General features: G+C 43.8%; 1 protein-coding gene across 1 annotated transcript; it reads right to left on the bottom strand.

Moving 5' to 3' along the window:
• Window positions 1-98: 98 nt before the first annotated feature.
• nox5 (NADPH oxidase, EF-hand calcium binding domain 5) lies at window positions 99-18,090 on the bottom strand. Its single transcript, XM_020648883.2, has 17 exons — window positions 17,971-18,090; window positions 16,022-16,154; window positions 15,710-15,860; window positions 14,799-15,009; window positions 14,459-14,696; window positions 14,181-14,334; window positions 12,459-12,631; window positions 11,481-11,663; window positions 10,828-10,960; window positions 10,151-10,293; window positions 9,813-10,007; window positions 9,695-9,739; window positions 8,050-8,174; window positions 4,917-5,001; window positions 4,731-4,830; window positions 3,547-3,713; window positions 99-1,117 (listed from the first exon to the last, which is right to left on the bottom strand). Exons 2-17 carry the CDS (start codon window positions 16,139-16,141, stop codon window positions 986-988), a joined length of 2,355 nt encoding a protein of 784 aa, XP_020504539.2. The 5' UTR covers window positions 16,142-16,154; window positions 17,971-18,090; the 3' UTR covers window positions 99-985.
• Window positions 18,091-18,664: the final 574 nt, after the last annotated feature.

Raw genomic sequence — 18,664 nt, 5'->3', positions numbered from 1 at the left:
CACTTCTTTAAATATTTAACGTTCAGTTTTGATTGATTTATTGAGAGATGAAAGAATGACGCTTTAATAAGAGGACAAATTTAAGATAATGAGACACTTATTTGCAGCTTTATTCTCAATAGCAGACAGAAATTAGACATTAAGAGCACTTTAAACATAAACCAGCGGTGCTTAATGGTGAAAATGTTGATATAAGATTTCTGTCAAATAACTTTGAAAGATAAAAAAACATTTTTACACACATAAATCACATTAAACAATATAAAAGCGGTTTACTACGGCGCCCCTGGTCACAAAAATACCATAATTTTAGATATTTAAAAATATAAATGAATTTTTAACCACAAAAAATTAAAGAAGTTAAAGGAGCAGTATGTAACTCTGAAACCTAGTGTTTCAAATGGGTACTGCAGTCCAAATTCTAAACATTGAGAGCGGGGGAGGGCTGTTTCCCCCCGCCCCCTCCTCTCTAGAGTCAATGCTCATGCAGGTTGCCATGTGGTGGACACTGAAGCTTCAGTGTTTAGCCAGTTCTGCATCGGTCTGTAAACCTTTCTGCGTTCTAACCTCTCTCCATTTTTAAAAAGCATCTCCAATATTGATCCTAGTTTGAGCACATTTCTGCTCGTGGAGCTTATTAGAAACATGCAGAGGCTTTTTAGGTCGGGTACAATCACTTCTATCTGAACACTTTGCCCACTTCCATCGCTCATGGGGGGGGGGGGGGGGGGGGGGGTGCCTTAAAACCGCCTACCTTCTCTGGTCCAAACAATTACGGATAAGTTGGCTGTCATTTTTCAAGCAACAAAACAGAAAATGTTATGTTATATACATTATTTTACAAGGCTTAAGCAAACAGGAACATTTCATACATTTATGATCAAACACCTGACAACACAGGCAGGAAGACACACACACGCACACACACACAGACACACACATGGACACACACACACACACACACACACACACACCAGGTGTGTCCTCAGAAGTTTTCCTTGTAGAAGTGGAAGCCGAAGTGTTCACACTGAGCCTTGATGACTTTAGCCAGAGCCGGAGCGCCGCAGTAAAACACGTGAACTTTACCTTTGTTCTCCTCCGACACTTTCTGGAACACCTGAAACACAAAAAGAAACACCTGAGACACCTGAAACACAACAAGAAACACCTGAGACAACTGAAACACAAAAAATAACACCTGAGACACCTGAAACAATACAAGAAACACCCAAGACACCGGAAACACAAAAAGAAACACCTGTGACACCTGAAACACAACAAGAACACCTGAAAAACAACAAGAACACCGAAAACACCTGAAACACAACAAGAACAACTGAGACACAACAAGAACACCTGAAAGACCTGAGACACAACAAGAAACACATGAAAGACCTGAGACACAACAGGAAACACCTGAAACACAACAAGAACACCTGAAAAACAACAAGAACACCTGAGACACCTGAAACCCAAAAAGAAACACATGAAACACAACAAGAAACACCTGAGACACCTGAAACACAACAAAACACCTAAAACACCTGAAACACAACAAGAACACCTGAGACACCTGAAACACAACAAAACACCTAAAACACCTGAAACACAACTAAACACCTAAAACACCTGAAACACAACAAGAACACCTGAAACACCTGAAACACAACAAGAACACCTGAGACACCTGAGACAAAACAAGAACACCTGAAACACAACAAGAACACCCGAAACACCTGAAACACAACAAGAACACCTGAGACAACTGAGACACTACAAGAACACCTGAAACACAACAAGAACACCTGAGACACCTGAAGCACAACTAGAACACCTGAGACACCTGAAACACAACTAGAAACACCTGAAACACCTGAGACACAACAAGAAACACCTGAAACACAACAAGAACACCTGAAACACCTGAAACACAACAAGAACACCTGAAAAACAACAAGAACATCTGAGACACCTGAAACACAACAAGAAACACCTGAGACACCTGAAACAAAAAAAGAAACACCTGAAACAAAACAAGAAACACCTGAGACACCTGAAACACAACAAAACACCTAAAACACCTGAAACACAAAAAGAAACACCTGAAACACAACAAGAAAAACCTGAAACACAACAAAACACCTAAAACACCTGAAACACAACAAGAACACCTGAGACACCTGAAACACAACAAGAACACCTGAAACACCTGAAACACAACAAGAAACACCTGAGACACAACAAGAACACCTGAAACACCTGAGACAAAACAAGAACACCTGAAACACAACAAGAACACCTGAAACACCTGAAATGCAACAAGAACACCTGAGACACCTGAGGCACAGCACTAACACGTGAGACACCTAAAACACAACAAGAACACCTGAAACACCTGAGACACAACAAGAACACCTTAAACATAACAAGAAACACCTGAGACACCTGAGACACAACACGAAAAACCTGAAACACCTGAGACACATCAAGAAACACTTGACACACCTGAAACACCTGAGACACAATCAGAGATCAGAGAAAATAATCAAAAGTCATCTTAAGGAGCTACTAGTGCCATACTGCCCCTCGAGAACATTACGGTCCCAGAATGCAGGCCTGCTTGTGGTACCTACAGTCTCTAAGTGTACTATGGGGGGTAAAGCCTTCAGTTATCGGGCTCCTCTCCTCTGGAATCGCCTTCCAGCCGGGGTCCGGGAGGCAGACACAGTCTGTATTTTTGATAAATCTTATAATTAGGGCTGGTGCTGGTGTAGACCAGCTCTTAGTTATGCTGCTATAGGCTTAGACTACCGGGGGAACTGGCACCTTGAGCTCCTCTCTCTCTCTCTCTCTCTCTCTCTCTCTGTGTGTGCATATACAGTACATCATATTACTGCATGTATCTATCTGTAAATCTCAGTCACTAACCACCTACTTTCCTGGGAGCTCTTGAGCTCTCTTAGGCTCCTCAAGATCGTTGGTTGACGGCCTGCCAGAACAACCCCCTCCCCACCGGATTGTTGATGGACGGCTTGCCTCCCCCCACCCCCTTGCTCCCCTATCCCTCTTCCTTCCCTCTTCCTAAGCCCGGCGCAGTCTAGGCCTTTGAAGGCTGTTTCGTCATGAGTCGGGGATCCGGCCGAAGATTTCTGCCTTTTAATAAGGCAGTTTTTTCTTACCACTGTAACTTTTGCTGCTTTGCTAAAGTGCTCATGATGGATAGGCCGGATCGTGGTACTATAGCAATAAGTAAGGTCTTTTACCTGCTTTATGTATCATAACAATGAGTAAGGTATTTTTACCTGCTCTTTTGTAATGTTAACAGACAAAGAGTAACGTATTTTACCTGCTTTTCGTAAAGTGTCTTGAGATAACACTTGTTATGAGTTGACGCTATACAAATAAAAATTGATTGATTGATTGATCTCCAAAGAATAATTTCCCTGTGTGGCCTTAAAGCTCCTCTGTAGATATAATAACCAGAACCTTTTATACGGACCATTTCCATTAATAACAATAAACAATCTATCAGACAGGTTGGCTCACCTTCCCCCACTCCGGTCTGCCTGGCTGAGTCCTCGTCCTCAGTCCTGTGATGGAGTCTCTCTTCTCCTTCTTGGCCAGCAGGTCCAGCGCCATCTGCAGGCCGATAGCCTTCATGTCGTTCTTGCTGAGCGCTGACGTCATGTACATGTGCATCTCCAGAAACCGTCCTGACAGACGACACAGAGGGTTTATTTCTACATGGTTATGAGCACCACTCTTCTAATCTGTTACAAAGATCTTAACGGTCGGACACCAAAAAAAGAAGAAACCATTAGGAAAATACAGACCTGCTCGTGGTTCCTACGGTCTCTAAATGTACTATAGGAGGTAGAGCCTTCAGTTATCAGGCCTGCTCGTTATACCTACGATCTCTAAATGTACTATGGGAGGTAGAGCCTTCAGTTATCAGGCTGCTCGTGGTACCTATACGGTCTCTAAATGTACTATGGGAGGGAGAGCCTTCAGTTATCAGGCTGCTCGTGGTACCTATACGGTCTCTAAATGTACTATGGGAGGTAGAGCCTTCAGTTATCAGGCTGCTCGTGGTACCTATACGGTCTCTAAATGTACTATGGGAGGTAGAGCCTTCAGTCATCAGGGCCTGCTCGTGGTACCTTCAGTCTATAAATGTACTATGGGAGGTAGAGCCTTCAGTTATCAGGCCTACTCGTGGTACCTACAACTCTATATTTACTATGGGAGGAAAAGCCTTCAGTTATCAGGCCTGCTCGTGGTACCTACAGTCTCTAAATATACTATGGGAGGTAGAGCCTTCAGTCATCAGGGCCTGCTCGTGGTACCTACAGTCTCTAAATGTACTATGGGAGGTAGAGCCTTCAGTTCTCAGGTCTGCTAGTGGTACCTACGGTCTCTAAATGTACTATGGGAGGTAGAGCCTTCAGTTATCAGTCCTGCTTGTGGTACCTACAGTCTCTAAATGTACTATGGGAGGTAGAGCCTTCAATTATCAGGCCTGCTCGTGGTACCTACTGTCTCTAAAGGTACTATGGGAGGTAGAGCCTTCATCATGCTCCTTTCCTACCAGTCAGAGTCCAGGAGGCAGACACAATCTGTACTTTTAAGAGTAATCTTAACATGTTCCTTTTTATAAAGCTTAAAGTAAAGGCTCGGCTTGGACCAGCTCCTAGTAATGCTGCTTATCTGTCAATGTGAGTGTTTCTGACCTTCCAGGTCCTCGTCGGCCTGATCCATCTCCAGTTTGGTCAGTAAGCTGACGAACCACTCGAACGACTTCTGGTCTCTGTTGATCCAGATAAAGTCCACCTGCAGGATCCAAAGAAGCTGATTAAGAACTGATCCATAAAATAAAACTTCACAGGTCAAACTGACGCTCTGCAGTGTTCTCTTACTTTTCGTAACTTCATCTCGCTGTCTTTGATGTTTTCACACCACGAGTAGTTACAGCTGGGACAGTTCTGCTTCCTCTGTCGGTATCTAAAGAACACAAAAAAGGGGGTGTGGCAATTGGTTTGTGTTCTGTCTGAAGCCATGAGTTTGACTTCGCCATCTTGGTTTTACAGAGTCAGAAGAGATATTCCTAAAGGACACATTGCTGTGCCTTTATCCTGACTGAACGGTTGCCATGGTAGTAACCTGTCAATCAAAGGTAGTCCCGCCCTGAGTCCTCCCCTGCTTTCTGGTCTCTGACTTTAAATGGGACCATGGCCCTTTCCGAATTGTCACTGTTCAGTAGGCAGTCCATACTTTTCAGTAGGGAGTTTCAGTATACTGAACTTTAGTGGTCATTCAGTATGCGTTTTTTGTCTCCACCTCAGTATACTGAACATTTCAGCATGGATACTAACTTCCGGGTTTTATGCAGTGTGGATCAGATGCATCCCTTCAGGAAATGAATTGTATTCGATGTACACGATGAATATGTATGTAGTGCGAAATTAAACGTAAAACTTCACTTCACGTGCGCCTCCAATTTAAAGTCCCAACTGAAATCGCTACTTTTAGTTAACAACAAAAAATGTAACAAATGTATACATTATTATAAAACCTTTTCCCTCTATCTAAATAATGATTTCACTATTTAAATGCATCTTTATTGGTTTATTTTACTTTATATTCTGTATATTACTGTCTTTCATTTGTACTGTATGTTGTTTAGTTATTTATTTATAAAGCCAGTGGACCAGGCAACATCAGTCCCAGGATCCTCAAGGTGTGTGCTGGGCAGCTTGCAGGAGTCTTTCAGCACCTCTTCAACCTCTCCCTGAGGCTGATGAAGGTGCCTGACCTGTGGAAGACCTCCTGCATCGTCCCAATTCCAAAGAAAGGTCGTCCCAGCGCTCTCAATGACTACAGACCTGTGGCACTCACGTCACATGTCATGAAGACATTTGAGAGGCTGGTTCTCCAGCACCTGAGGACCTTGCTCACTGCTTTCCAGGATCTGTTGAAGTTTGCATATCAGAGGCACATTGGTGTGGAGGATGCTATCATCTTCCTGACCCACAAAGCCCTGTCACACGTGGAGACGAAGGGAAGCGCTGTGAGAGTCATGTTCTTTGACTTCTCCAGTGCTTTCAATACCATCCAGCCCTGCCTCCTGAGGGACAAACTGCTGGATATGCAGCTGCACCCTGACACCACAGCTTGGATTTTTAACTACCTCACGGGCCGGCCACAGTATGTCAGAGTCGACGGCTGTGTCTCTGATGTAGGCAATGATGACGGGCAACACAGGAGTACCTCAAGGAACTGTTCTGGCGCCTTTTCTCATCACTCTCTTCACATCAGACTTCAGGTTTAACTCTGGTTCCTGCCACCTCCAAAGGTTTTCAGACGACTCCTACATTGTTGGGTGCATCACTGATGACGACAAGAAGGAGTACAGAGGACTGTTAGAGAGCTCCTTCACATGGTGCGAAAGCAACCACCTGAAGCTCAACATCAGCAAAACAAAGGAGGTGGTAATGGACTACCGGAAGAAGAAGAGGCCCCCTGCGCCAGTCATCATCCAGGGGGAAGTGGAGAGGGTGGACTCATACAAGTACCTTGGGGTCCACATCAACAATAAATTGGACTGGTCTCACAACTCTGACACCCTCTTCAGGAAGGGACAGAGCAGGATGTTCTTCCTGAGGAGACTTAGATCGTTCAGTGTCTGCAACAGACTCCTGAAGATCTTCTACCAGTCTGTGGTGGCCAGTGCCCTCTTCTTTGCTGTGGCGTGCTGGTGGGGTGGCATCAAGACTGGTGAGGCAAACAGGCTGAACAAGCTGGTGAGGAAGGCTCGCTCTGTAGTGGGTCTTGATCTGGACAGTTTGGAGACAGTGGGTGAGCGGAGGATGAAGGACAAAATCTTATCCATCCTGGATAACTCCTCTCACCCTCTACATGGTGAGCTGTGGCAGATGGGCAGCTCCTTCAGCCAACACCTCATCCCCCCAGGTGCAAAACGGAGCACTTCAGACACTCCTTTGTGCCCACTGCCATAAGACTGTACAACAGCAGCCTATGACAACAATAACAGTACGTCCTTGACACTAAACTTCACCCCCATAAAACACTACCCACATGACCTGCTTCATTATTATCATTGTATTATTGTATTATTATTATTATTTAGCATCGATATATATATACATATATACTGTACATTCTATATATTTTTATTATATTATTATACTAGTCTATATTATATAACATTTCATTATATTTCACTATATTGTTCATATTGCACAATATTATATTATATTTTACTACATTATATTATATAACTGCACTCTGCATTACTGTGGTACAACACTGCCTCTCTTTTCTGCTGTTTACATTACTTGCTGCTATTTATCATACCAAGTCACTTTAATCATCACTTGTCACTTTATCTTGTCATTCTCTGCAAATACTGTCTCAATTCTCAATTCCCCCCAGTTAACTTCATCATTCATTTTGTACTGTATATACCCCCTGTTTTTATTTTTATTATTATTATTATTATTATTATTATTATTATTATTATTATTATTTTATTTTATTTTTTTTATTTTTTTTATTTTTTATATTCTGTTTAATGTGTATTTTTGAGCTTTCTTGTCTGTGCTGCTGTAATGCCCGAATTTCCCCTCTGGGGATCAATAAAGTACTATCCTATCCTATCCTATTTAATCTGTCTTTTACTTGTGATATTGTTTTTTGTTTACCTGAAAAAAAACAGTTTTAGAACCAGAAGGGACCATATTTGGATAACCCGCGCTTCTCTCAAACTCCACCCTCTTGTCCAAATATGGTCACTTCCTGCGAAAAAACAAACGCAGACTTGAAACTAGAGCTTGAGACCAGAAACAGGAGTGGCCCCCTACTGGAGATTAGAGGAAAGCAGATTTAACACACTCCTGCATTTACCTCACTTTTGAAACTGGGGGCTACGTCCTCTTCTCAGACCAATGCATGCTGGGTGATGTAGTTTCTCCCAGCATGCTGCCTGCTCTCTGAACCAGGATACATCAAACCTGTAGGTGTGGTTCTCACCGGTACATGATGCTCTGCAGGATGGAAGCGAACGGCGTGATCCCGATGCCAGCTCCGATCAGGACGGCGTGTTCAGAGGCAAAGATCTGCCGAGTTGGAGTCCCGTATGGTCCGTCCACATAACACTGACAAACAACAAATCATACAAACACACAGATAAGAGACAACCAGTCTGAACAGGTATGCTTTGTATGGAAGAGGAGAAGAGGATAAGGGTCAAATTTGAACAATTTCCCCACATTTTCCAAAATCCTAATACATTCATAACAGAATTTGATTAAATAAAAAAGTATTTATTCCACGATTAATCATTGGATTTTGACTTCATCTGCAGAATAAAAGTAAAAAATAAAAAAGGAATCTTGACATTAAAGGCTTTATATGCGATTTTTTTGATCCAGCAGATGTCGCCCTTGAGCACCAGCATGAAACCAAAACAACTTGTGCTGCATTGTTGTGTTAGCATGCTAATGCAAGCGATCTTTATTATGCTCGTCTCTTCACACTGCATGTAAATTTAACCGAAATGACCGTGATCTAGAAACGCTTATGTGACATTCAATTAAGCAGTGAGTACAGTATGTTATTCTTTTTTTCTCTAGTCGCTCAATTAAACAACTTTTATACGCGAGGTGATGAGCCAACAAACAATGTAAACAAACTGAAGATAAAACTCGGAGAGCATCACAAACAGCGGGACTCAGGTGTTAAACCCATTATAGACAGTCATGACTCACAGAATTATTTTCAGAGGATATACTTGATTTTTATTACATTATTTACGTGTGGCCACGTAAATAATGTAAGTGTGAAAAATCACATATAAAGCCTAAAGGTCACATATTATATAAATCCGCTCCATCATGTTTCTCTAACTCTAATATATGTCTCTAATCTGTCTACAAACCCCCCCAATGATGATCCTCTCCGCCTTTTCCTGCTTCACTTTTCAGAAAATGTGTGCTCAAACAGGTCGTTTGGAGATTTTCCCTTCATGACATCACAAAGGGCAGTAACCCCTCCCCCAGGTGGGTGACACTCCCACAGCTAGGTGTTTGTTCTGCCCTCTGAGTCTGCCTTCTCATCATAAACAATAGGACATGGAGCGAGAAAGCCCGAGACACCCAAGCCCTTCCAGAGAGGGGGCGTGGTCAGACACAGCTCATTTACATTTAAAGGTACAGACACAGAAACAGCCTGTTCTGAGCAGGGCTGAAATAGAGGGGTTTATAGGCATGATAAAATACAGGATCAGAGTGGATTTAGAACAAGAAACTTCACACACATGTTTTGAGGAGCTCTATTTAAACTGGTTGAAGATGAGGAGAATATGTGACCTTTAAATTAAAATTTCAGATTGTATTTACAGGATTACATTTTTTTTTGAAAGTGACAAATTAACGTGTTGTATTATTAGCTTAAGCTTTTATCAGCCATCTTGCTGTCATTAATTCCACCTCTAGGGGTCGCCACAGTCACTTTGTTAAAATCAAGCGGCACAGCTGAACTGCAAAGACCTGTTTTTACAGCAGAGATTAACATGTTTACAGCCTGGTTAAAAAAAACAAATAGGTCTGATTAGCTCATGTCTCGATCGGCACACACACAGGTGTTTGAACTCTAAATGTTCTGATGTTCTGCTCACCTTGATGTTGCAGAATCTGTGATTCTCTCCAAGCTTGGCAGGAACCTGCAGAGTGGAAAAAAAGTGAATAAAAGTTTATTCATCACTAAATAATCCTGATATGAGTCCACGTCCTGACCTCTCTGATTGGAGAAGCCTCTCCTCGCTCTGCCGGTCCTGGCTCAACCTGAGGATCCGCTGACCCTGGGGATACGGAGGTCGGGGGCAGGGCCACGTCGGACAGGGATCCATTCTGACGGTACATCATCAGCTCGACTGCATCGTCCTCGTTAGAAGCTACAGCGCCACCGTCTGACAAGCTGAACAAGTCCTCCTTAGAGAGAGTAAAATATCAGGATAAACAGGTGACTGTCTGTCTGTGTGTGTGTGTGTGTGTGTGTGTGTGTGTGTGTGTGTGTGTGTGTGTGTGTGTGTGTGTGTGTGTGTGTGTGTGTGTCTGTGCGTTTGTGTATGTACCTGGGTTCTGAGAAGCTGCCTGCGGTCCCTCAGGCTGGTGGCGAGTCGTTTAGGGCTGACCGTCTCTCTCTCTGGTTCTCTGAAATATTCGTACAGACGGTTTGTCCACTGACCCATCGAGCGGATGTGAAGCCACAGAGAATCTAAAAAGCAAACATGACATTACAAGTCTGACATGCACCTCCTCAAAACGAAACAATGCAGATCACAAGCAAGCTGCGACCTCCGGTGTTGAAAAATAAAGCAGATGCAGTTCCTCCAGTGTCCACTAGAGGCTGGCTGCAGAAGCACAGGAAGTCACATACACACCCATTCTAAAATGCTTGTTTTTACAGCAGAGATTAACATGTTTACAGCCTGGTTCAAAGAACATTATTCTGCTAATTTCTTTTTCCATGTTGTGGTTTGTCAGGAGGCTTAGGCCCCGCCTCTTTGTCTGTTACTAGGCTGACCCAAAGTCAGGTTGGTAAAGCACTTCCAACCTGGCGACCGTCATCGATGGGCTTCAAAAGGCTCTTTCACAGAGACTCTGTCCGTGTGTGTGTGTGTGTGTGTGTGTGTGTGTGTGTGTGTGTGTGTGTGTGTGTGTGTGTGTGCGTGTGCGTGTGCGTGTGTTTGTGTGTGTGTGTGTGTGTGTGTGTGTGTGTGTGTGTGTGTGTGTGTGTGTGTGTGTATACCTGACTGCTCTGGGGGGCTGCTGATGGTGAACGGGTGCCACTCGTATTTGGCGATCACGGGGATGTTGATGTAGACGTAATCGCCAGGTTTGAATTGGAAGAACTGAGGACGCTTGATGACCAGGTGAGTCACCTGTACACGGAGAAAATGTTAACTAACACGATGTCTAAAGAGACAAAGACACAGACCATGCGCTGGTCACATTAAAAAGTTTTGTAGTGTTTGAAGAGATCGGTCCTGCACCAGGACGAGTCAGATGAATGTATGTGTCTGTGTGCGTTTGTGTGTGTGTGTGTGACTGTGTGTGTTTGTGTGTGTGTGTGTGTGTGACTGTGTGTGTGTGTGACTGTGTGTGTTTGTGTGTGTGTGTGTGTGTGTGTGTGTGTGTGAGTGAGTGTGTGTGCATGTGTCTGTGTGTGTGTTTGTGTGTGTGAGTGAGTGTGTGTGTCTGTGTTTGTGTGTGAGTGTGTATGTGTCTGTGTTTGTTTGTGTGTGTGTGTGTGTGTGTGTGTGTGTGTGTGTGTGTGTGTGTGTGACTGTGTGTGTTTGTGTGTGTGTGTGTGTGTGTGTGTGAGTGTGTATGTGTCTGTGTTTGTTTGTGTGTGTGTGTGTGTGTGTGTGTGTGTGTGTGTGTCTGTGTGTGTGTTGTGACCTTTGATGGCAGCAGGTTGACCTCCACGATGTACAGCCCACCAATGCGAGACACTGCAATCCCGATGATCTTCTCAAGCAAGAACAGCAGACCAGGGACCACAAACCACTTCCAGAAGTTTGCACAGTGGACCAACAGCACAGACCACACCAACACGTAGGACAGGTGAGACCAGTAAAACACCTGCAGGACACACACACACACACACACACACACACACACACACACACACACACACACACACACACACACACACACACACAGGCAGGTTCATGAGGGTTGTGATAGATTGAGGGCCCAGATACAGAACAAGGTTATTGTCGATCCATCCATTGTCTACAGCGATTTCCCATTCGGGGTTCCAACCTAACGAGCATGTCTTTGGACTGTGGGAGGAAGACGGAGTACCCGGAGAGAACCCACACATGCACAGGGAGAACATGCAGACTCCACACAGAGAGGCTCCTGAAGGACGGGGATTCAAACCAGGAACCTCCTCATAGTGAGGCAGCAGCACTAACCACCGTGCAGCCGGGTTATGGTTGTGGTGTTAAATGAGTATGGGTGTAATAACAGTTAGTAGACACTAGAGGTAGCTGATCACACACCTCACACTGTTTGTGGACTGAAATGTTGATAAGAAGGATAAACTTATCTACATTTTAATTATTTTTGCAAATGTTTCAAATATTTCACACCTAGTGTTTAAATTTAGAACTGCAGTCCAAATTCAAAACATTGTAGAGCTGTCTCTCCCACCGCCGCCTCCTCTCTAGAGTTGTTTCTGCTCATGTGGTTTTATGCATTTTTAGATGGCCATAGATAACATGAAACCCTGCATGTTGTAAAGAACACTTATGAGGTACCACACACATGTTTTGGGAGCTCTGAGACTTTTTTAAACTTAACGAGTCTTGAAGTCTGGCTGTAAGGGACTGGTCACCGTGACTCAGAGGTAACATCTATTACTGTTTTTACCTCAAAGTGTCCGCTGCGTCGTACGAAGGTGCTGGAGCAGAGCACCATCAGACAGATCACCACCTGCAGAACCACTCCGGTCAACGAGGCCGTCCCCTTCACCCAGCCGATCCCGGGCCGCGTGGTCAGCAGGTACTCCCACAGACTGAACTCGCTGCTGTGTGACAGCTGCACTGAAACACACACACACACACAGAGGACACACACACCTGAGTCCACGCTGAGGGTCAGGTACAGCCCCCGACTGCAAGTCTGTCATGAAGGATTATTAAGTTTTGTTTCCAGCAGTGGATATAAACATATATATATGTATATATAAATCCCAAACACAAGCAGAAGTTTATCAAATATAAAAAATGAAATAGAAAATATATCATACTGATTCTTATAATCCTGCTCGCTGTGAGGTTTAATCTGGATCAAAAATTATCCAGGTTTAAAAATCAATTTGTTTCCTCCACAGGATCAGGTAATCCAGCTCACTTTGATCCTGATTATTTAAAGGAAATCTGGATGAAATCAACCTGATTCATGGTACAGACTATTTGAAACAGAGCAGAGCGCTGCTGCATGTTAAAGAGCCCATATTATGCCCTTTTTGGGATTTGTATATTTAATCTATGTACCTACTTTTGTATGTTCACAATAGCTAAAGTCCTAAAAAAGTGTCTGTTTTCATGTACTGCTCCTCCTTGCTCCCTCTACGCTCTGAGTACGTCAGCTACGCTCTGCTGAGCCCCCACTGCAGAGCCCCATGTGGGCCAAGTCTGATCTGATTGGTCTGCCGATCCGCTCTGTCGTTATTGGTCAGTTGCTCAGCACGCTTCTCGGAAATGTCCCGCTTCTTTTACCATATTTGGAATGCAGCCACTGGCTCCGTCCGAGGAGAGCAAAAACATTAGCACCTTAGCACTACTGTGCTACCGCAGGCTACGGCATATCGTGGGCGTGCTACAGAAGTTAATGGGCGTGCAACATGAGCTGCAGGGCTTGCCACAACGAGCCAATGGGCTTAGATCAGTGATCTCACACTGACAATGACGTTGGACTGACAAATTTTTTTCGAGGGGGGCTAGAACCGAGCGTTACATGCAGCTAATGCTACAGCTAACAGGAGGACGTAGGAGAAGCTGCGTTTCTGCGGACTTTGAATTTTTGCACATAGATGTGCCTAAACATGCACAGGACACTTGGAAAACACACTAAAGAGCATATAAAACCAGAAAAAGCATAATATGGGACCTTTAAAATGTCCAACTTTATGGCTGCAGTTCCTCCAGTGTCCACTAGAGTCTGTCTCCTGCAGTGAGTCAGTCCCCATAGAGCCCCATGTTAAAATGTCCAACTTGACAGCTGCAGTTCCTCCAGAGTCCACTAGAGTCTGTCTCCTGCAGTGAGTCAGTCCCCATAGAGCCCCATGTTAAAATGAACATGTTTACAGTCTGGTACAAAAACAGTTTGGGTCTCTAGAGCTCATTTCTCTCTTCAACTGTACGGGCTGAATGTTTATACAACTCACCTGTTTACATTATATTAAGGCTTAAAGTGATGTAGAATTAGGGGGTGTGGCCTCTTTGAGTGACAAGTGGGAGCTGCTAGCTGTATGTTTGGTGTCACCTCAGCTAATTCAGTCCCTGACCTTTAACCTCTGAGCATGTTTATACCTGCTCATGACATTAAACAGTCGGTCTAAGTCAGAGTATTGAAACAGAGATTTGGTACCGAAGTTGAAGATGTGTGCAACGGTGTGCACCAGGGTGAAGCACAGGATGGCGTAGCCCACAATCTGATGCAGCAGGATGTTCTGGTCCAGAGGTAAGACCCGGACCACCCAGGTAGCTCTGAGCCAGGTGAGACAGCGCCGCAGCATCAGCACCTGAACAAAAAACAATGATTCTGGCATCTTATTTCTTCCGTACAGACATGCAATGTGTTCATGAGTTCTTCAACTCTTTAGCAGTCAGTTTTTACTCTCAGACCCCCCCTCCCCCTCTCGTTACCATGACGAAGGTGCAGTTGAAGTTGAGACACTGTCCGCAGCCCTTGGCCACCATGTACCAGGCCCCGCCCTGTTTGTGCTGCAGCATGGCAAAGGTGAAGAGCAGCAGATTGAGGCAGGCGTACAGACACAGGAACAGAAGCTTCCGGCTGTTGTTTTGCCAGTATGCTCGAGTCAGGTACCGAGGGGCGTGGCGCTTCTTCTGGTCTGACTCCGGGGGCTTCAACCAGTTTGCTGCACTGGGGGCGGGGGGGGGGGGGGGGGGAATAAATACAAATATTTAAGAATAAATAAAGAAATAAACTTGGAGTCCCGGATGTTTGGCGTCAGTGTTCTCTCACCTGATGGTGAGGTTCTCCATGACCTCCGGAAAGTTCTCCAGCTCTGCTTTCAGCTCCTCGAAGGTGATCGCTCCACTGTTGTCTTTATCAGCGGACTCAAAGAGCGCCAACGTCAGGTCGTCCAGTTTCTCCTCTGGCAGAGAGATGGCGCTCTCACGCAGACACGACTTCAGGACGGTCCGCAGCTCGTCGGGATCGATGGAGCCGCTGCCTGAAAGACAAACAGAAATATCTGTGACACATTAAAACGACTTTTGCAGCTTCGTCCAATCGGAAGCATTCAGGAAGTCACTTTAGCATTATAGGCTAGCTTAGCTCCTAAATAAAGGCTAATGTTATGAGATTTCTCTCTTTAAATGAAAGTGTTTATTTAACTGCGGAAGCCCTAAGTAGACAAAGATCCATACGTTTTATTTTCCCCTGTGATAACGAGAACACAGATTTTGATTTAGGCTCCGTGTCCACCTGGCGTTTTTTTCGGACAGAACAGCACTGGCTGCAGCTCTGGAGCGCCTAGACGAAGCTGTCTCTATGAAAACAGTTGCTTTAAAACGGCTGCTGAATGACCGCCGCTGCTCCAGCATATCTCATGAAAATGACATAAACAGGACGTGATTTGTAATGATGAGAAAAGGAGTCAAATAAAATGCATGGATGTTCCGTAGAATTCAGTTAATAATAAAAGGTAAATATCTGCTTATACTAAGCTAACTGAAGGTCTGTCTACTAACAAGGTTTCTTTGTGCTGGCAGCGACGGATTATTAAGACTCTCACATGTTAACTTCTAAAATCTCATCATTTTACTAATTCATGTGCCTTGAGTCTCCTCACACTGACTTTTGGGAAATGAAGAACTCAGAGAATATCTTGTGTGTGCGCGTGTATGCATGTGTTTCTTGTGACCACTGACCATCCACATCATAGACCTGGAACAGGAACTTGAGTTTGTCTGTCTCGGTGCCGTGGATCAGGAGGTCGAGAGCCTCCAGCAGCTCGTCCAGACTGATGGAGGAGCTGCCGTCCGAGTCGAACAGAGCGAAGAAACGCTCTGCGAAGAAAGACTGCACACAACGACACACAACGACATATTAGTACACACCTGGTGATTCTTTCAGGTATAAAAATAGTGACTATGGCTCTTTCTGCACGACAGCTCCTCGTCCATGTTCAGATTTTATCTTCATGTATTTAGCGTTTAGATAAAGACGTGTGTGTTTCTGACCTCTTTGACCTTCAGCGCCGTCTTAAACTCGTCGATGTCGATCTCTTTGTCGTCCCCAGCGATGCTCTCAAACTGTTTGGTGACCCACTCCAGCCAACGGGCGTCCTCGTCCAGACTCATGCTGCCCTCCTCTCTGAAGGACGACACGTTTCAAACTGTCTCAGTGTGATTGTGGGAGCTCTTTGTTTGTTTGTTTGTTTGTTTGTTGTATTCAATCGTGTATTTTGTTTACAAACAACGAGACGCGTCATTTTCTAATCTAAAGTTAGAAGGAGGCTGCTGCATTGTTGTCAGAGAAGCCAGCACTTCAACATAGCATGTTTCCTTAATGTCTGATCATATAGTAAGCTCACTTCATCATTTCACTCACTACACATCTTACTGATTGGACCTTTACATTTCCTCCTCTTAGCACATCCATTAAAAGTAACATATCCAGGAAGGATCAAGCAGAATCTGCTGCAGTCTATGAAAGGTTTGATCTAACTTCATTATTTGACTGTTTCTCTGCTCAGGGCTCCATCCTGGGTCCTGTCGTATTTAGAGTTGTTTAGAGCTCGGGACTCATTCACCAACATCTTTTTACTTTTTTTAAATTTTAAAACGTTTTTAATACACTAACACTAATGTGTGAAGCACTGACAGCTGAAGTCTGCACCTGGGTCTGACTTTTATTTTCCCATGACACACTGCCGCGTCTCTACCTTTGCAGCAAGTGTTTATACTTCCTGAGCCTGAAGCTGTAATCATCTCGGTGTGGCTGTGACACCATCAATACCTCTTCTTTTTAACTTAAACCAATGATGTCACCATGATATTTTGTGCTTGTTTTTTGTGACTGTGGATCCTTCATGAACAGCTGAATCCTGCAGACGTCCCGCTGCATCACAGAGAGATCACTATTCATAGAGCGCACATACATGAGGGAGGCTGCCATGGAGATGTCAGACACAGACACACATGCACACACAAACAAATACACACACACAAACATACACAAACACACATGCACACACACACACACACGCACACACACATACACACCCACACACACATGCACACACACACACACACACACACACACACACGCACATACACACACACACCTACACACACACACACACACACATCCACACACACATGCACACACACACGCACATATACACTAACGTTTCCTAATAGCGTTCTGCAGATCTTTCCTGTAATACAGATTTAAATGAAATATTAAGTTTTTAAATATTGTTCTCCACATTTTTAAGAGCCCTGTTCTCAACGTTCCACTTTTTAAATCTTGAAAACAAAACCGTCCTTTATATCAGAAATATCTGAAATCCTCTGACGCAGAGAAACGTCTCATTATGAAACCTCAATAACCAACAATTTGTTTAATGTTTGATAATAAATCTGCAGCTAGAAAACATCGACTAGTTGAGAAATGACCCCGAGAATCCACTCAACGTTCATTTATTAAAGGGAAATGTTTTGTCTTTGGTGGCAGAAAATAAAAATATTTAACTTAAGAAGCAAATCTTTACATCTGAGAATGTGTTTTTTAAATATTTACTATTTATGAGTATTAAATTGATTTATCTTAAATTGGAACAGCTGCAGATGAATGTGGTTGTAACTCTGTTAGTGCTCTATTAGCATGCAGGGCATTTAAGTTGTTAGTCTTTCAGCTTTCTATTTCACGCCTTCTGTCTCATCTGCAGTCTGTCATGAAGTTTGGATTGAGTAAAAGATAACTTCACTGCTGCTCACAAGAGGTTAAATACTGACGAGTCAAGATGCTCCCACCTTTGAGAAGAAAGACTTTTAACAAAGTCAAGATGAAGATAACAGCAGAAACTCCGCTTCCATGCACACCTCTCTCTCACAGACATCACTGTGGACCGTTACATCTGCACACATTAGAGACAAAGATGACAGTAAATAATAAAATGTTTTACCTGCTGCAGCCTCAGATCTTTGTGTTCAACGTGTTCTTGATTTTCTGTGAGCTCTTCATTTCTCCTCCTCTGTTCTTCCTCACCTCGCCTCCTCTTCTTCAGCCGTCCTCTCGGTGTCAGCTGGAGCTGTCAGCTGCTTCAGGGCGTGGTAACACTGGTCATAGAACTAGACTTTAGGGAACTTTACGGGCCTGCTGATTGCCAGTGTGACCACGCCCTCACACATTTGAGAGATATTTCTTCTTCAGATGTGACCATGCCTAATGTGCTGGAAATTTCTGTTAACAATGCAAAAGAAAGGATCATGAGTCAGTCAATGTCTTTGTTTAGTTTAATTCTTGTTGCAAGTAGAAGGAACAAAGCTTCAGAGTGTCAATACAGTCTGAAGGAAAGCTCGAAGTAATCACAATATGCTTGGGTTTATATACACATGCTTCACAGAAAAACCTTCATGCCTATATAAGGATTGCAGATACAGGCGCAGTCAAATATCAAAAACAATGTCATACATTTCGGCATACATTTTAACACGTCGCACAACAGTAATGTCAAGGAAACTTCAAGTCTGAGTATCTTTGACATTTAGCTATTTGTAAGAAACCTTCATCCTTGGGTAAAGAAAAACAAGAATATTATGGATTAGATGATTGCATTTCTCAAGGGAGCTGTAAGTAAAATGTGTCCTCGACAGTAA

Source organism: Labrus bergylta, chromosome 7, assembly GCF_963930695.1.
Source record: "Labrus bergylta chromosome 7, fLabBer1.1, whole genome shotgun sequence".
NCBI classification, from domain to species: domain Eukaryota; kingdom Metazoa; phylum Chordata; class Actinopteri; order Labriformes; family Labridae; genus Labrus; species Labrus bergylta.
Note: the sequence above shows the minus strand (reverse complement) of the source record. Positions and strands in the feature narration are given on the sequence as shown.